Below are 21,757 nucleotides of genomic sequence, written 5' to 3' on the forward strand. Positions count from 1 at the left end.
CATTTTGACCAGACAGAAGTGATAATGGTTTGAAGCTGGAGCATTTGATGATATATAAAAATGGTATATGGGAATTTCTATTGCTGTTTGAGAAATAATTTTCTGGGATCAGAGGATGTGTAGGTTTAGTTGGTGAGGTCTTGTGAGAAGAAGGGATATGACAAAAATGAAAGTGGCATACACAGAGCAGCTGAAAGATATGGGGCTTGGTATCTCAATGTATTGTGTGGTAATCATAGAATGGACGGGTTATAAATAGTTACAGTTGAACTTTACAATTAATTTGAATTACTGTTGCATCATTGTGTTTTAATAATGGATGCTGATGACAAAGTGCTTACTATATCTCACAAAAGTGCAGAATATGATGAATGCCACTAAATGTTTAGCCATGTTATTTGTCACTGCTTAATCACTAGCTACAAGCAGTGTCCCATACATTACTATTCCTGTTGGGAATGCAATTCCTTTAAAAAAAATTATCAGAAATACCTTGGGATTTTGCTTATTATTGTGTGTTGACTCTAATCTCTAAAGTTTCACTTCACCTCAGGGTGACCTACAAATTCTCCAATATATTATCTCCTAAAGCTCACCAGGCTCTTAATGTTTTGTTACCAAGAATTGAATATGGACTTTCTAGTATAGCTTCTCTATCTAGTCAAAATATTTTTTCACTTAAAGCAATGGAAAACAAGATAATGTGTTTCATCTCTCTCTCTCTCTTTCCAGGTCTAATGAATATCACTGTAATACAATATCCAAAGTTAAATGTCTTCCAGTTTCATCAAGGTACTCCTGCCTACTGAATACTTTTACTTTTACAAACTCTGCAATGAAAGATACTGCCCTCATCTAGCTAAAAGATTAATTTTACATAAGTCTTCCTATCCTTTCACTAAATGGTACTGCAGTGGTATACAGTTAACTTATTGCTAGTGCCTAGGTCCAAGAGAACAGGGTGGAGCAGGGAAACAGTTCATAACACATAACAGCTTAACCAGCCGTTATTTTCTGCATATTGGTTTTAGGTGATCTCAATGAAACTGGTACACATTATGAAGCATTTTTGGACTTCAGGTTAGTTGGATACTCACAATTTTCTTTTCATCAGTATGATTTATTGCTGAAATGTGACTAGTTTCATCAATTCTTATTCAGAAAGTAGTCATTTAAAAGTTAGTATAGGTGGCAACAGTATTAGATTTATTTGTTTACTTACTTTTGCTGAGGGTGGTTATCTCGTTTTGTGGGGCAGACTTCTCATGCTATGTTTGCCTGTTAGCAGACATAATTGCTTTCCTTTGAAAGGATTTTTGAGGTCCTGTAGTCATTAATTTAATCGTGGCCTGTCATATGCAGAATGGAAAAATCATTTGACTTCACAGATTCTATGATATTGTAAATTATACTTAATACATACGTCCTTTAAGAGTATGCAGGCAAAAAGGTGGATTTAGTGCAAGATGTAAATGCTACTTATGATAGGTTCTATGAAGCAGATTACAAAAAAGCAGTCGATTCTGTTTTATAATAATCCAATGTCTAACATGCATTCACTGGTGTAACGTAAAAATGATACAAGAACTCTTAAGTAGAAAAATCATGCAAATCCACAACTTCCAAGGAAAAGTTGCAGATGAATACAGGCAGTTTCTGCCTCAAACTAGCACCTCCTCACCGAGGAACGGGCCTTGTTAAACATAACATGAAAGGAATGCACTTTTGCTTGGTGTTGGTAGGGTTTTTAAAAAAATAACAATGTCTAAAAACAGGCTACGCAAATCCATGACTGCACCTGAAATGCAGCTAGCACTGGACTAGATGGCTTTGATATCCTTTGGACAGTTTTCTGTACTGCTGCTGACCACTATACAGATACTACAATAATGTCATACAGCACAGAAAAAAACAGATTTAGGTGAACAATTTACTGACAAAGCAGAGAACTACTGAAAATGGAAGACCATGTGAAAATCTGCATGCACTTAGCGTTATATGTACTGAGGTAACTATGCATATATTACAGTGGCCATCTTTTTTCTTGCAGGTGATGAACCTATAAGAATGCTTCATGTAGCTATACCAGTTAAGCTTAACCAGATTACCTAGGTGACCTCACCAGACCATACAGGGATATGGATATAGAGCGACTCAAGATTTCAGCATTTCGAGATTATGAAGCAAAATCATATATATATATATATATATATATATATATATATATATATATATATATATATATATATATATATATATATCTATATATCTATACACACATATACATACATAGAGAGAGAGAGAAAGAGAGAAATATATATATATATATATATATATATATATATATATACACACACACACACACACACACACACACACACACACACACACACACACACACACACACACACACACATATACATACATAGAGAGAAAGAGAGAAATATATATATATATATATATATATATATATATATATATATATATATATTTCTATGTGTGTACATCATAAACATGTTCTGAAAAGAATTGCTTTGGGCATATGGGATTATCTTTAAGCTAGGCTAATGATATGCATACTCCAGTTTCCTGAACTAAAGATGGCTTATTAAAAGCAGTCAAGTTATAATTGATGCCTTTGGCTAGTCATTGTGCATAAAATAAAGCAATATCACATTTTTACTTTCCAAGGTCATACATTTTGTACTTACAGGTTCAGGTTTGTTTAAAGAAACATCATTTAATCCTTTAGTAAGCGCTTTGGTGACAGTAGAGGCTGTTGCAAACTGAAATTAACTGAAAACCTGTTTTGCTTGCTTGTAAGGAACAAAAGAAAATGTCAAAACAGTGTGCATAAGCAATCCCCCATACTACATATGGGTACCTAGTACACTGATCGATGTAAGATGAGCAAACCAAATAAAATAATTTAGAGCAATTGGCTAAGCTGAACTTAAATGTGTTCTCATACAGAAACCCTTTCTCTTTAACATATACACTAAATGTTTGCTTGTGGTTAATCCAGTCTGCTGATGTCATAAGGACTTCTGAGTTCTGGGACAGGTAGACAGCTGCTTGTTTTTAATAACTGGTGCAGACTTAAAAAAATCAAGTTATTTTTTCTTAAAGACATATGCCCCTAAAGAGCCCATCTCTATACCGGAAGAATGCAAAGTTCCTGTAATCACGGCTGCACAGGTAAAAACCACACTCTCCAAAGCCAAGAACACAGCATCCATGGGACCAGACAACTTCCCAGGCTGTGGTTCTACACGAACTACAGAATGAACTGGCACCCCACCTAAGTACCATGTTCAATCATAGCCTCACCTCAGGCTTTGTGCCTGCTGAATTGCGCACAGCGACGGTTATCCCACTCCACAAGGGGGGAGCCACCACGGACCCCGGGAACTACCACCCCATTAGCCTGACGAGCCTGGTCTGCAAAGCCATGGAATGTATCATCATGGAACTTATAAACAAAGACATTGGTAATCTCCAAACTCTGGACCCTACCCAGTTCGAGTTTGTAAAATGCAGATCATGTCTCTTAAACCTGATAGACTTCTTTGAAGCAGTCACCAAAGCTGTAGACAAGAGTAAGGTGGTTCACACAGCCTATCTAGATCTTGCCAAGGCTTTTGACACCGTCCCCCACTCTGGAATTATAGATAAACTCACTAAACTAGGTATAAATCGCTATGTCACAAGATGGGTTGCCAACTGGCTCACTAACCTACACTGTGAAAGTAGCAGACTCCAAATCCGACTTCAGGCCAGTGACAAGTGGAGTACCACAGGGTTCAGTCCTGGGTCCCCTCCTGTTTGATATCTACTTCTCTGAAGTACAGGCTAACACAGAAGGTCTTTGGCTAATGAAGTTCGCAGATGACTGCAAACTAGGAGCCATAATCGAAACTCCTAACGATGTGGACATCCTACAAAAGGGCCTCACTGAGACAGATGCCTGGTGTCAAAGCCATGGCCTCAAGCTCAATGCCAAAAAGTGCATTGTCATCCCCTTTTGTAAAAATTCTGTACCCATGAACTACAACATAGGTAGTAGTATACTTAACACTGAAAGTGTGATAAGAGACCATGGGACACAGGTGGACAATAGTCTCTCCTTTGATAATCACATTGCCACAGTAGTCAGGAAGTCCTTCTACGTGGCACACCTCATCACAAAAGGTTTCTCATCCAGAAAAAAAGAGATCATTGTTCCCCTCTACTCATCACTCATTAGACCCATTATAGAGTACAATGCCCCTTTTGGTATGTACCTCACAAGACATCTACAACAACTGGAAAGGCTGCAGAAATACCTCATAAGGAGGATTACCAGCCTCAAACAGATGCCCTACGCAGACCATCTAAAAAAACTCCAGCTTTGCTCTGTCGCATATCGCCTACTCAGAGGTGATCTCTGCCTAACATACAAAGCTATGTCAAACCCGGAGCTGTTGGACATGCTCCACTTAAAGAAATCCCAATCCCTCCGAGCTACACGCTCTAGGGACCTAAACCTTGTCACCACAATAAACAGAACATGCCGGAAGGATAGATTCCTGTCCCAGAGACTTCCCATACTCTGGAATAAACTACCTATCTATATCAAAAAAAGCTCCTCATTAGCACTCTTCAAGAAAAATCTTGATGATTGGATGGGAAATAGGAAATTCACCCTGAGGATCACCTCTGTGGCTCTGCTCGACAGTGGCACAGAAAAATAATTTTCTTGGGTGGCAAAAGCCAGGGTACCTTTTGGCTGGGCTTGTATAGGCCCCAGGGCCGATAGCCTAGTACCTACCTATGAACCTATGAACCTATGAAGAGCGTAACACTTGCTATGCTCACTGTGGACTGAGCTTCTCAAGACAGTAGATTTAATGATAGTTACTGAGAAGACACTCGTAATCCTGGTAATGTGGCAGCATTGCAGAGGGGGTTAACGGATTGGCTGGTTAAAATGTTATTTCCATTAATCCTAGGTTTGACTCCCTTTCTCAGCATGTATAATGTGTAATTCAGCAAGCCAGTAAACCAGTCCTTTGTTCTTGAGCTCACCCTGAAAAATAGGCATTTGTGAGTCTTTTTTTATAAACACCTTTACTGAATTATCACTTGTGACATAGGCAAGCTTACATTTATATAAAAAGCAATCAAACCATATTAACAAGTTGACATTCACAAACATTATATGACATGTTACAACAGATGTGGACTACAGTCTAAGCAACATTACAGAAATCATTCAATTCTTGCCTTTTCGTAAAGCTCATTCTTCCTCCAAAACTTTCTTCTGAATGTATTGATCCATGATTTCCATTTGTTCTATATCATTTGCTCCTGTCCTTTTCTAAATATCCCACCACCTGTTCTTTTATCTCTGTTACAATATTCACTACTTTAAGTACAGTTGGTTTAAATTTTGATTTCCATTTTCTAGTAATTGTTTTTTTTGGCAGATGCCAGAATTAAACTTAGCAAGGCCTTAACATGTCTAGGGAATTCAGAACCTGTATCCCAGCTCAAAAAAATCATTTCCTTAGTTACACTCATTTGCTCACCCAGTATTCCTGACAGAGTACAGGCATTTTTGGGTCTTAGCACTTTTACAACTGAACAAATAAACCGACCACTTCTTATGTGCCTTTATGTTCAAAAATAAAGATTTTATCAAATATGCTGCCACAGGCAAAAGATCTAACAAAAATGTAAATATGAAGACCACTGTAGTGCATATTAATGAAAGATGCGTACATATATTAGATTTTTTATTCTGGTTAACGGAAATCTAACTCAGCAATATTCACCCATGTTCATGAAATAACCTGTTATGACCAAAATTCTACATTGTGCATGTTAGTCCTGCTTGTGGGAAACATTAAAATTCTGTCAAAGGAGCAAAAGATCGGCATGAAATGCATAGAGTTAGTTAACCAAATAAGCAATGACTCATTGAATTCCTTACGCGTTGCTGCATTTTTACAATATAAATCATGATTAACTTAAGACTGGTCCAGCTTTATGATGCCTTAACATTCTGTATGAACATTTAAAGCTTGGAAACATATGATGATACAAATACAATATAAATATAAATGTGAGAGAAAATGCATCATTACTGACTTTTTTCAGGCTTTGTGAAAACAAAAACATCTCGTGTATTAACAAAGATCGGGTACCACCTGCCTCCGCAGTTTTGCCTGCTTAATCCATATTATAATTGCATCTTGTGTATTTTGGTCTGCATTTAAACACTGGTAAAGTTTTACTTTTATTTTTCTGATCAACAGATTATTTCTTTTTGTTTTTGAGCTGCCTGAATATATATTACTAACCCAACGTGACAATATTCATCTTAAAACTGTTCCAACTAGGGTGACAATGACGTTATTTTTAAAACTACATGTAGCTGTTTGCTAAAAATATAATTTTATTAGTTGACCTTTTGCTTAAGCTCTTTACCTAGTTGGTCACTTTTCTCTATAAATGTTTCTCTACATGAAAATATCAGTTGATAATGGTTGGATTGCATTGCTGAATATTGTCAAATGCTATGGTTTGTTGCATTTTAACCTTTGTCATTTGCGTTATTCCATTTATTATAAGACTGGGTCATCATACAGTTTTTTGCTTTATCTTTGTCTTTTCATTTTAGCCCATCAGGAATGAAAATTATTCATGACCCTGCCCACCTACCTACTTATCAAACAAATCAGGTATAATTAATAAAAATAAAATAACCATGAAAAGTGACAGGTGTAGAGCAGGGCACCAGATCTCAGTTTTGTGATGTACTACAACAAAATGATTTCACCAGAGGATTGACTGTATGGCTTTATATGGTAGGTTCCAGAATGATGTTCTCCTGCTCTAGGATGTGGCAATGGTACCCCCTGCATCGGTGTTAGGATCTGTAACTTCTGTAGGGTGTATATTACATAATCGAAACATAATTTAATCGAACAGTGCTTACATTCAAAATGCCGTTTATCGAATTTGCTCTTGTGGGGGGGGGGCTGCGCCGCCCCCCCACTAATTATATATAGCAACTCTGAGATCACACTACAGTGAGGAAAGGGCACATTTTCTGATCTTCACTGTACTGCGATCTCACTATTAACAGCTTGATGAATGGCATTTCAGTGTCAAGTGCCATTCAATTAAATTACTTTTCATTAATGTAATATAGACCTGCTCTGTAGATGAACTTACAACTTATAACAGTGTCTGGCATGAGTACCACAATCTGCAAGTGATGCACATATGTATTAGCACCATCAGTTAATGGCTGCATTCAATAAGCAAAACTGCAACCAAAGAATGGTTTCTGATGCAACTTGCCCAGCATATTATGTATTTATTTAATTTATTTACATTTTATTCTCCTGTACCTCTATGTTTTATACGGTGCAAAGCACAGACTTGTGAGTTGTGAGTGAATGGTTGTTTTAAGGTGACTGGTCTCCATCACTGAAAGCAAATGGAATAGAGGTATATCTTTGAGAAAAAAAACAGATATGGAGCCATAGTTCAAGGCAGACAGTGCAAAGAAAGTACAAATATTGATTTTATTTTGGTGAAATGAAACGTCTCTGGCTGTAATAAAGCACCAAGCCACTGTAGCAATTCCGAAGAAAAATACAAATAAAAACAGCTTTTTCTAATTCACGTTTGATAAAGTATGTTTTAAGATGCAGGTAATTAAACTTTTCAGATTGTTTTTACTGTTCCTGACATCTACCATGTGCTATGTCCTGATACTCCCCTCCATCTCCACAGCAAGATAAAGAAAACTATGATATAATTGTGCCATCCTGATGGTAGGAAAGCTCTTCCATTTTGCCTGTTCCTAGTCACCCTCCCTGTACACATGTTTATAGGCTCATGGTTAAATACTAGGCTAGCTGCCCTTCTGGGCCATTTTAAGCCTAGTTAGTTTCTGAAGTTGAGAATCAAACCTTGAACCTTGTGTCTGTGAGGTAAAAACCTTAACCGTTATGCTAACCTTACCCCCTAAGTGTTGTTTAGATGAGCATGCTGCCATGCATTCTCTGCTGTAGCTGATATGCTTGAAGTTTGCCCTGACTTTTGCCAGGACGTACTAAAGCATCAAGCATCTTCTAGTATCTATAGCCAAGAAAGAAAGCTACCTTTCTCCTTGGGATAGTCAAGACAACATTTAAGCTGCTCACACCCACAGCAACCCCTGCCAGGTCCATCACTGTCTGAGCCCACCAATCAAATTCAAGCACTACTTGTTTACAGTGAGGGCACCATCCCTTTGGATCATAGGCCTGTCTCTAATCTTTAGGAAATTTTAATCGGGAAACAGTCTCCATGTAGAGAGTTTCTTGTATCTCATGTGTATGCTGCTTGTAGTAATTTCTTCTTAACATCAGAAATGAATGCAGCAGATTTAATGTTGCACATCTTACCTGCTTCTCGGGAGACAAGCCTGATACTGCCATATATGTGCTTCCAATCGTTTTTATTTTCTCGATATCTTGAAATCTTTCTTCACCTAATAGCTGAACATCAAAATAAGCATTTTACCATTTATAAATTAGTTTAGTGTGATAGTTCACAAATTAACACCAAATTATCTGAATAACAATTCTTGAAAGTTTTGTGTAATTATCAAGCTGAGCAGAGCAGAATGTTTCATGACAGCACTGTCATTCTGCAAACAGATATGACATTAGAGACATTACATATCAGAACCTGCATATACCATGGACACATATCAGGTTAGCAGTAACATGTATGCGATTCAGTACCTGCAATGAACAGTCTCGTGAAGAATCCATGCCTTTGGGCAAACAAAACATGATTTTGTTTTGGCAGAAACATGGACCAGTTGCTTAGTTTTTAGTAGTTTTAATGCCTTCTGTAGTATGGACATAAGGAAATGAACATCCAGCATGCATTGCGGGAATCACTGGGAGGCAAGTCAGCATGGACTGGCCATTTTATACAAGCATTTTTAAAGATCATGTGCAAAGGCCTGTTAACACAATTCTGTAGGCACTCTTTGAACCACTGTCATATAGTCTTTGGATCATACTTAAGTACGTAACAGAGAATCAATGCTTTTAAATTAATATAATTAGTTGTATTAATATTGACTTGCTTAATACTTACTACTTATTTTTGATTGGGGGTACCTATAAATTTACTCCTGGACTAACTTGCTTTTCCCCTTCTTGAAAATGGGTCTACAGCATGAAAGCGTGTACTAGCAAGGTGTAACTAGTCTTATGACTAAATTGCCTTATGCCTTCAATGAACCTATGATATTATATATGACATCATTAATTGCAAATGGTATTTATTTGTGTGATGCCATAACACCATCTGGTGCTTTCTGATTTACTATATGTATAACACCATTTCTTCAGAAAGCAGGAAACACAGCAAGTGGAAACACACCGGCACACACACACACACACACACACACACACACACACACACACACACACACACACACACACACACACATGTACACAAGCACATGCACACACACGCGCGCGCGTGCGCGCACACACACACACACACACACACACACACACACACACACACACACACACACACACACACACACACACACAGTTATTCTTGCTTATGGGCTGAAATTGCATTAGCATAGGGAATGATCCCTCTGTTAATTTCCAAACCTTTATAGCTGTTTGATTGTGAGGAATCGGTGAAGGGAAGAGAAAGCTGCTCAGGTGGCCAGTGACTCGATGGTAGAGAAATTACATTAGTAAATGTCTTTAAAAATAACACTATAAGCAAGTAAGTCAACTCCACCCTTCCATGGCAAGTTAAAAATAATTTGGGGTAATGCTTGGCTAGGGAAAAATGGCAGCTTAGTTTGATCTCTCTCTCTCTCTCTTCCCGCCAGCATAGAGAATCAGCAGAATAAACACAATTAAAATAGAAACAGAGCAATAAAAATTTGAGATAAAATGACAGGAATATCATAACAGCTGGAAAACACATTTCTTTCCTGATTTAAAGAGGCTAGCTCTGAAGAAAAAAAAATTGATCTTAGTATTTGTTTGCCTTTCAGTGAAAGCACACAACATGCAGACATAGCACTCAATAGTATTGTACACCGAAGAGAAGCTGCAAGCCATGCAGATACAGATAAACACTGTAGAAGGAAATAAGCAGAGAATGCAAGAAATGGGGGAAGAAGTTAAGTAACAAGAGTTAGAGAAGAAAGTGCAAATGCTACAAATGAAGGTGAATGATTTGGAGTATAGAAGCCAACGCTGTAATGTGAGAGTCATTAACATTCCAGAGACCATACGAGTTCTGGAACTACCAGACTTTGTAGAAAACATGGTGAGGCAAGGGATACAAATCCCACCAAATTTCAGCTTTGGAACAGAATGGATCCACGAGATGGAACGAACAAACCAGACTGAAACAACCCTGGAAAAATATTTATATCACTCAACTCATTTCTGACAAGAGACTGGATCATCAAATTTAGCAGAAAAAAAGAAGGGGTTCACGTGGCAGCAAAATCATATTAAATTCATCAATGACTCAAAAGAACTATCAGCATCAAAAAGAAGACTGTCTAACGAGAAAGGTAATAGAAATAGGATTTCCATGACGAGGGTTTTGCCGGGACAAGAAGATACAGTGTGACAGCAGGTGCATGGCAGTCCTACAATGAGGAAAAAGAAAAAAACAGAGGGAACTTTACGGAAGGGACTGGAACATATTATGGCATATAAAGAAATGGAAATAGAAGCAAGTAAAGCCAGAGGACTGGAAGATATGCCCTATGACCAGTCTATAATGAAGAAAAACAGACAAGAGGCTATCCCCACATACAGTGCAGAGAAGGTGAAATAAAGCCATATGTGGAAAACACAGAGACAGCAATGTACATGAAAAATCCAGAAAACTAGAGACAGGCCACATAGTAGTAATGTCATGTAGAAAAACAAAGATTACAAAAGAGAAAACTTAACCAAACAATGTTGGGGTTACAAGTGCAGACAAGTGGGCCTGGGAACACCACCAGAAAATAACAAAATGGCAGCTGCATCCCACACTGCCAGCACAGATCAAGTAGACGATGTTGAGGGAATCCATACAAAAAGTTATGGAGAAAAGAAACTGGACTCAGATATACAAGATGAATACTGCTAGCACACCAAACATGGATTACAGAAATTAAACTGGGGGAATCCATACAACCTAGTTGAGATACAACCCCTCAGAAGTGAAAAGAAAGAGACTCGCATACGTAAATAAGCCTAATGACCAGAGGAGCCAAAAAGAACAAATGCTGCTGGGAAAACATACTGGGGACTGTGAGGTTGTACAAATGAAGAGATTATGTTCAAGGTATGCTTTTAAATAATAAGCAAATACATTTTGATTTTTCTGAATGTATCACTAATTCTAATATATGATTCTCTGGCTATATAGAGATTTTTTTTGGTAAATTGACTGAGAAAAAAGTGCAGAAACTATGAAAATATAAAAGTTTATATGTCCTTTGTTTGTCAGTTTTTGTAGGAGATAGTCATTCCACTTTTCTTGAATTCATTCTAGTCCTGGTGGTGAATTAATATGCAGGAGAAAGTAGACACAATTTTGCCAGAGACTCAGACAAGATGCAAAAGAAAACAAAAGGTGTGACACACTTTAAAGGAAGATTGTAAATAGTTTAGAAAAAAATGGCAACTATACAATGGTACAATCATAACAGATACTTTCTACTGTGTTACTTTCAAGATAATGATTAGCAAAGGTCTCAAAATTAGTAATCAAACTTGATACAATATGAGTATTGTATATTGTTTATACTATGTTTATACTATGAAAACCATGGCTACTTCTTGATTTATGACAAAATACAGTAGAAACTGCATAATCTCAACCGCAGAGTACAAAGTGACATTCCTATGTGAGGGTACAACTTTGAAACTTCTTGAATTCTATGGTTTAAAGCAACAAGGTCTATGTAAAGATTAAAGAAAAAAAGTCAATTGCATATATGAGCCCTCTACACATAAGTAATATCAGGTTAATAGTAAGTGGAAACTCCTTTGTGGCTGAATAAGAAACAAACTTGTTGGGTATGCACTGATCCAAGAACACTGAAGGGGTTACCATGGAGAGTGAGTGAGTGAATTGTGATCAGCACCAAGCACTGATCCAGTAGGAGGGGGAAAAGGACTTGAGAAAGCTAAAGCTAATATACCTGCAATTTGTGGAATTCATCAAACACACAACTGCTGAAATCACTGGTTTATATAAAATACGTTTTGTCTGAGTTTTTGAACCATAATTACATTAAACAATGATGTAAAGTTTGGCATAGTAGACAAAGAAAGTGTGATGTTTGTTGTATTAACCATGTTTTTTTTTACTTCCTCGTGCTTTTTTTCAATGTAGAATGCTAAACTGACAACATCAAATAGAATATCTTATAATATGGGTGCATTATAACAGTATTATTTAAAAATTTAGTACTCATATGTCTATGGAGGATCAGAAACTGCACAAAGCCTAAGATTTACCTCTAATTGTAATAAAGGACTAAAGACAAGAAACCAGAGCTAATGGGGAAGGCAGGATGAAGTGGCCTTACTACTTGCTCCCGCTGTAAATCATGCCCAGTGTACTGACCCATACAAAGCATAAACAAAGAAAATGGCCAAAGGGGTTATGCTCCAGGCCAGGAGTTAGTGCACCAAAACCTGATCAGGGGAGGGGGTGGTCACATAGCCGGCCTTAGGCATAGACCAACTAGGCGGCCGCCTAGGGCACCGCTGTAGCATGGGCACTTTTCCAGTATTTATCTGGTGCAGGGAGACCAGGATGGGGGCACTGAGTGGTGTTGTGGGGGGTGCCGTGGAGCCCTTTTGCCTAGGGCACCAGTTGACCTAAGGCCGCTCCTGGGTGGTCAGCAAGACCAAGAACAGATAAGGGAAACAATAAGTGCAAGAAATAAGAAAATACAAAATGTTAATTTTGTTTCCTGGAATATGGGAGGATGTTCCCACTCCATCAAATGTAAGCGGAGCTTTAAAGGAAGTAAAACATTCAAAGCCACAGACAGTACTATTACAAGAGACAAAGCTGAAGATAAGAGAGGTAAACAACTGGAATATGCAAACACTGTAACACACCATAAAGGAGAAGAACAAAGGGGAGTAGTAATTAAGTTTCACAAGATTCTAAAAGTTACAACTGAATTATCTAAAAAAATGCCATGGAGAAATGGATAATATGGAAAGAAATAATTCACAAGAACAAAATTGTGATTGGTAATATATATATATATATATATATATATATATATATATATATATATATATATACGCTCCAAATGATGATACAATATTTGTGATGAGTTCTGTAATAGGTAGTTTGAAATAGTGAAAAAAATATGATATACAAATAGTGCGGCGAGATTTTAAGGTCACGCTGAGATCTGAATAGGCTAAATAATAAAAAAGAATAAATATCAAAGCCCAGAAATGGTTAAAAGAATGAATAGGAAAGCATGATTTAACAGACATATGGAGAGAAATGAAGGGGGGCATAGCATATACTTATTCATGGACAGAAGGTACACAAGGAAGCAGACTGGACTATTTAGTTATAAGTAATAGTGACATGATAAAAGTGACACAGGCAGATATTTTAGATAGATACATTTCAGATCATGCCACTATACTCTTAACAATGGCAACAGATCTAAATCAGAACAAAACAGGCATATGAAAATGTGCTTGGTACAAATGAAAGCAAAATAACAACAGGAAAAGTTAAGAGAAAAGCTGTACTAAGCAATAATGGAAAATGAATCTGGAAAATAAATCTTACACAATTTATGATGGAGAAGGGGTTAAGTCTGCAATAAGGGCTTACTGAATGGCAGAGGAAGGAAGGAATAGATACATGCAATCAAATAAAGGATGGGAAAAGGAAGGCAGATTAAAAGAGCTGTAGGAGCTGCTTTCAAGAATAGACACTGATGGGGGGCATGGCCAAGGATGAACACAGGATAGCAGCAGATTTCTTCAGCTCCACCAATTTCATTACATTGACAGGAATTAATTACTTAAAAAATTAATTTTTGAAGTAATTTTCTTTCTAAATATGTTTGTTTTATATAGTTCTTGAACTATATCTAAAAAAGAAAGGAAATCTTAATAATATTCCTGTCAGAAATTACTTTGGAAATTTTCCTGTCAGTTTATCAGTCTGAAATGAGTTCCAGTAAGACAAATTCTCAAGACTCCAGCATCAAGAAAGAACTTCAGTCTCTGATAATTATAGTCCAGCAACTTACTGCTAAGATGGATAAAATGGATACTAAAATAGACACTTTCATAGAAAAACTACAAAACAAATAGACTTGTTACATATGGACCTGCAACAACAGAAGATCCAGATGACAGGCATAGAAGAAGCTGTGAATGACATGGAAAATAGAATACAAGAAGAGGAAATCAACATTGAGTTTCTGCTGAAACAAAATACACATTTACAAACAAAGCTGGATGACCTGGAAAATAGATCTAGGCGCAATAACATTAGGATTTTTGGACTGCCAGAAAATATTGAAGGTAACAATATTACTTCTTTTTAACAACATGGCTCCCTAAAACTTTAGATTTACCAGAAGCATTCTCTTTTGGTATCGAAGAGCACATAGATCTATAGCTAATACTAACTCTAACAAAAACTATCCTAGATCAGTTATAGTTAGATTTCTATCATCTTTGATAAAGAGATGGTTCTTAAATCTGCTTGGGCTAAAGCTCCTGTTAAGATTAATGAAACAACTGTGCGTTTTGACAATGACTATTCTTCCATGGTATTAGCTAAAAGAAAAGTTTTTCTGCCACTAATAAGGGAGCTTAAAAAACACAGTTTAAAACATACCTTCTGTTTCCTGCCAAGCTTAAAATCTTCCTTCCTGATGGTCCTAAAATTTTGATGACTTAGACTCTGCTTTACTGTTTATCAAAAAAAATAAGATTTTGGAAAAAATAGAAGAAATGGAATGGGCTAGTCCTTCGTTAAAGAGACTGGCAACTGAAACTTCGTGGAAGACTTCAGAGAAGAAGAAGAGACTAAAAAACAAATGATTTGTACTATGTTTTTTTTCTCTCTCATCATTTTATTTTATTATTAATCTTTTTAAATATAGTTCCTGCATTTCCAGAAGCAACAAATATTTTGAAAAAGATTTAATCAAAGTTATTCTCTGTGTGCAAAGAAATGTTTTGTTTCATAACTAGTCAAAATATCTGGAGATTTAATGGCAAGCTGTGATTTAACTTGTTTCTCTTTCTGAAGTGGAAAAATAAGGTCAGTAATTTGATACATTTTTTTTCCTTTAAAAGTTTATATGTTCTTCAAATGCTATTCCTAATTATACTTTTTTGATTACACTGCTTATGCTTGTTTGTAAATAATCTGTCATGCTTTAACCAATAATAATTAGAACTAAATAATAGTAAATAATATGTTATTTTTAACTCTATTAATATAAACAGTAAGTAACATTCTATTGTATATACTTCTTATAGCTTTCTCTTACATTTTTTTTATTTCTGCCTTACACCCTTTTACTTTCTACTCTCTTTTCTTTTCTTTATTAATATATAGAAATGCTTTTGATCATATAGACACAGTAAATAATAAGATTTGCATAGGAGTTGAGTTGGGACAAAAATGTTGAGTTTTGTTACTTATTAATAATTTTGGGCTTAATTTCACTTACATAGAGTCTGTAATAACCTGTAGAATGCATTGTGAAGGTTCTGTCATGTTTAGATGCATTTACACTGCTAAATGAATATTTGTCACTAGTTTTTAATAAGTTTCCCGCCAAAATGTTAAGAGAGACAATCTGGGATGTGGGCTGTCTCATGCACAGTGTCCATGAGCTACTTCAAAAGCTTCAACTCTCAGAATTCTCACAGAGAAGCTGAAAGCAGCTAGTCTCACCTTTGACCTAGATATCACACTGACACATCACAGATACAGGAATGACACTACCTAATTATACTTTCTTGATTACACTGCTTATGCTTGTTTGCAAATAATCTGTCATGCTTTAACTAATAATAATTAGAACTAAATAATAGTAAATAATATGTTTTATTTTTAACTCTATTAATATAAACAGTAAGTAATATTCTATTGTATATACTTCTTATAGCTTTCTCTTATATTTTTTTTTATTTCTGCCTTACACCCTTTTACTTTCTACTCTCTTTTTCTTTTCTTTATTAATATATAGAAATACTTTTGATCATATAGACACAGTAAATAATAAGATTTGCATAGGAGTTGAGTTGGGGCAAAAATGTTGAGTTTTGTTACTTATTAATAATTTTGGGCTTGATTTCACTTACATAGAGTCTGTAATAACCTGTAGAATGCATTGTAAAGGTTTTGTCATGTTTAGATGCATTTACACTGCTAAATGAATGTTTGTCACTAGTTTTTAATAAGTTTCCCGCCAAAATGTTAAGAGAGACAATCTGCAATGTGGGCTGTCTCATGCACAGTGTCCATGAGCTACTTCAAAAGCTTCAACTCTCAGAACTCTCACAGAGAAGCTGGTCTCACCTTTGACCTAGATATCACACTGACACATCACAGATACAGGAATAGCAGATTAATAATATGTGTTAAAAACCTATGTCCCAAACATATACATTACTATAACTCATTTAATTCATCTGATTGACAAGCATAAATAATTTTATAACTCTATACTGGAAGAAATTGTCATGTGATATATTTTAAAGCAGTAGTATAGCATGTTTGTAAAATCTAGTTACTAAAATGTGTTTGCTGTGCATTATTTTGTATAAAGCAGACAGATTTATTGAAGGGACAGCAATGTAAGATGGTGCTCAGTAAAGATACAACTCAGTGAGATCAGATATATATATATATATATATATGTATGTGTGTGTGTGTGTGTGTATGTGTGTGTGTGTGTATGTGTGTGTGTGTTTGTGTATGTGTGTGTGTGTGTGTGTGTGTGTGTGTGTGTATGTGTGTGTGTGTGTGTGTGTGTGTGTGTGTGTGTGTGTGTGTGTGTGTGTGTGTATGTGTATGTGTGTATGCATGTGTATATATATATATATATATATATATATATATATATATATATATATATATATGTATATGTGTATATGTGTGTGTATGTGTGTATGTATGTATATATATATATATATATATATGTGTGTGTGTGTGTGTGTGTGTGTGTGTGTGTGTATGTGTGTGTATGTAGATATGTATATAAATGTTTCTGAGAATCTGCTTAACTATGAAGTATGATTTATAACAATTTCTATGAATACAATATTTTATTCTATTGACAATAATGAGTTTGAGTAAATGCTCATATACAAGCAATTCAAGGTTTTTTTGGAAGCTGTTAACTGTATTTACATGACAGAAAATAGATGCATCCTAATATATGTAATGTCTGAATCATATTAGCCAAAGTTTTGATTTAAATGAATGTTAGAACTTATTTTTCTCTCCTCTTGATTTCTAACATCAAGATTATTTGAATGCTATTTGCATACAAGTGTTTTATATTACATGGATGTATATAGTAGTATGAACAGTTTTTAAAAAAAAAAAAAAAAAAAGGTTTATTTTAGTTTATATGATGCTGTTTTACCAAATGTGTAGTCTTGTCTTGCTAGATAATTGAATTGAAAACTGTTAACTTCAGTTAAATATAATTAGTATTAAATTGATAAGGTGGTAGCTGACGTACTGCTGCTTAGGGTAGGGGTTAACTTGAGTGGTAAATACTACTCAAAGTTGGAGTTTACAACTCCAGGCTGGATGCAAGGTTTAATCCTTACATTATTTTCACTTGTTCATTGTTATTTGTATATAGTTTTGACATCCACAATATATTTTGTACATTCATTGTCACTACAAACAAAATTGAATCCTATACAAATCCCATAAGAGATTCAATAAATACAGCTATATTTAAAGGTACACCTAAAGGAGGAGATGTAACATTACTTATCTTGTTATTTGTTATTTTGATCATAAGATTCTTAAGTTTTAAAAATGCCAAATGACATCTTTAAAAGGAATTTCTTTAAACATTAATGGATTGAATAATCCATGTAAAAGGGCAAGCCTAATAAGATACATTAATTTACATAAGGCCAACTTAGTCTTCCTACAAGAAACCCATCTCTTGAAAAAAGATATTGATAAACTAGCCACAAACAAATATACAGTATTGGTTAGTTCAGAGCACACTCAGAAAAAAGAGGAGTGGCTATTTTATGGAATAAAAGTATGCCCATTCCTAAAACCATTAAGTCTTATCAGGATGACAAAGGAATGTTTTGTATGGTTACAATACAAATTAATGGGAAGACTTACACTTTAATTAATGTATATTGGATACCTGGAATTGGTATTAATACAATGAAACATCATCTTGATAAGATCATATCATTCTCTATAGGCGATATTATTTTAGCTGGTGACTTTAATTGTATACTACATGAAAGTGATACTACCACTATAGGAAAGAGAAGAATTACATCTAATGCAAAACATTTAAAGGATTTTGCTAATTCTTATCATTTGAATGATATTAATAATCAGATAAATTCAAAATCATTACCATACACCTTTTTTTCTAACAGATACAAAACTTATTCAAAAATAGATCGGGTCTTTATTTCTAACCAGATGGTAACAGATTTAATTAATTCCAAAATCATTTCATGTCCTATATCTGATCATAATTCAATTGTTTTTGAATTCATGATAAAAATACTCATAATGTTCAGATCAAAGGATACCAGCATACTTAACTCAACTAAAAGACTATAAAGAATATATACTTTCAGAAGTAAAACATTTTTTAGACATAAATAACACTCCTGAAGTCTCCATTGTTTATGTTTGGGATGCCTTAAAATCATATCTATATGGACAAAGTATCAGATGGTATAATAATAAAAGGAAATCTTGGGATAAGGAATTGTTAGATATTCAAAGTAAATTAGACTCATAAACATAATAATAAAGAAAATATTATGGACAAGAAAGTTATTGAAGAAATAAACAAACTAAATGAGAAATACAAAGAAATTTTAACTCATAAAGTTAAAATAACTTTAGAGAAATACAAGTTTTTGTCTTATTCAATAAGCCCCAAATACTTACATAGACTTAAAAATAAAACAAAAAGGTTGAATAAACAAAACCATATCAAAGAAATCTTTTCTCTAAGGAAAAAGAAGAATGTTTCTAGTATACCAGAAATACTAGATGAATTTAGAAATCACTTTCACAAAATTAACCATAATAATATTAACATGGAACCTAAAGATAAAATAAAGGAGTTTATAACCACAAATATGAATAAAAAGCTTAATAAACAACCGATTAAACTATTGGACAAGAGTATTTCATATACAGACGTTATTACACAAATAAATAAGCTTAAATCAAACAAAGCACCGGGTAATGATGGTATTATACCAGAGATATATAAAATCCTTTCTAAAAATACATATTCATTAATACATAAGGTTTTTATTTTGGCCCAAACTGAGTTAATAACCCCCCCATCTTGGCAATATACATTTATTTCGCCAATTTTAAAACCTAATAAAGATCCAACTAGATGTTCTTCATATCGGCCCATCTCATTACTTAATGTTGATTATAAAATGTTTATGAATATCTTTGCTGATAGATTGAAGACAATCATTCCCGGCATTATAGATATAGATCAGACAGGCTTCATTGTAAATAGAAATACTTTTGATAATATAAGAAGAACTTTAACATTAACAGATTTTGCAAATAGGAAAAAGAAAGATTTAACACTTATTAGTCTTGATATAAGTTCAGCATTTGATTCAGTAAGTTGGGACTATCTGTTTACCTTAATGAAGTGCACAAACTTCTCGGATGCATTTGTAAATCTAATTGAACATTTATACAAAGGAACGTTGGCTTATATTAAGGTAGGAACATATGTTTCACAAAAATACCCATTCTTAAAGGTACAAAACAAGGATGTCCACTTTCTCCACTATTATTCACTTTAGTAATGGAGCCTTGGGCTAATTTGATCAGAAACAGTACTGACATAGAGGGTTTTGAAATAGATGAAAATACAACATCCAAAATTCAACTTTTGCAGATGATCTAATTACATCAGCAGGATCTAATTCTTCTATACAGTCTCTATTTGATAACATGATGAATTTTAAAAGTATTTCTGGTTTAATATTCAATGAAGAAAAACTAAAATACTACCTATATATACACGAAAAATATTCTCATTAGTGATTTTACTAAATATGTACCCAATTCAGGTCAGATAACTTATTTAGGTATAATACTATCTAAAGATATTAAATCTATTATATATAATAATTATAATACCTGTTTTCTTAATATACAAAATCTTTTTAATACCTGGAATAATATGTTTTTACTATGGAGGAGAGACTTACAATTATTAAAATGATAATATTCCCCAAGATTTTATACTTAATACAATCAATAATACTTCCACCTACAAAAATAATTATCAAGAAACTGAACACACTAATGTTAAATTTCTTATGGGCACCTAATAGACCTAGGATTGCATTAAAGAAACATACTAATAGCTGGTCTCAAGAGGGTATTTCTTTTCCAGACTTTAATTTATATACTATCTCTACTATTGTAAAAGTTATTACTTTATTAATAGATCAGTCATATGTCACAAAATGGAAAGATTATTGGAAGCTAATTAGTATGCACTTCATGAAAATCTCCTTAACACATAAAAATATGATTGTAAATAACTCCATGTTATGGTTACTAAAGGAATTTTGTACTTCACCTATTACACCTAAACATATGGTTTGTTACCCATTAAATATTATTATTAGTTATCGTAACTTTATATTCATGCACCCTAAGTATAGGGAATGGAATTTTATTGTATTTCCTATAATGTATACTCAGGGTATGCTTTTGTCATCTACTTCTGAAGGAACTCATTTAGCTATAGATAATGATCTAAAGTACTGGTATCAGTTGATATCTGATAATAAAGTTAAAAATCTAGATTTCTTAAAACAAGAATTTGATCTAAGAGAAACTTGCTGGTTAGAGGTTCAGACCTTTAGACAACATCTTATTAATAAAATAGATTTAATGTCTATAACTGTTAAAGAATCTATTCCAACACTGATTGATTACTTGATATTAAATTTACAACATAAAGTTTCTGATAAAGGTAAACTTTCATACATACATAAAGTTATCAGACAAGAAACATTTTACAGTGTAGATTCATACTGGAATTATTTCACTTCTATTAATGGGGACCCACCAAATCAACAAGATAAACAATATATATTGGAATCTGCTTATAGAACTACGTCTTTCATTGTCTGGAGACTTTATACATGGAAATTTTTACATAGATCTTTTTATACACCTTTGATGATGAATAAAATAAATAATAAAGATAATCTATGTAAGAGATGTAATGTAGAAATTAATGCTGACTGGGCTCATATGTTTTATGACTGTATAAAATTGAAAGAATACTGGAAGTCAATTAATGAATTTTTGCAGGCTCTTTTTACAGATAATTTCATTACCTCTAAATCTCTTATATTATTCAACACACCTGTACCTCAAAGTGTTAAAAAGGTTAAGCTTCCCTTGTTATGGT

At 34.3% G+C, this 21,757-nt stretch overlaps 1 protein-coding gene across 2 annotated transcripts in view; it reads right to left on the reverse strand.

Annotated features, from left to right (window-relative positions):
* ADCY8 (adenylate cyclase 8) overlaps positions 1–21,757 on the reverse strand; it is a 2,045,143-nt gene that overhangs the window by 120,716 nt on the left and 1,902,670 nt on the right. For both annotated transcript variants that reach the window (XM_044067040.1, XM_044067038.1), the window contains one exon: positions 8,445–8,537. In XM_044067040.1, coding sequence (XP_043922975.1) covers positions 8,445–8,537 — 93 coding nt within the window. The remainder of the gene's footprint in view (positions 1–8,444; positions 8,538–21,757) is intronic.

The sequence above is a fragment of the Protopterus annectens genome, chromosome 3.part1 (genome assembly GCF_019279795.1).
Source record: "Protopterus annectens isolate FY-2018-M chromosome 3.part1, PAN1.0, whole genome shotgun sequence".
In the NCBI taxonomy this organism is placed as follows: Eukaryota; Metazoa; Chordata; order Ceratodontiformes; family Protopteridae; genus Protopterus; species Protopterus annectens.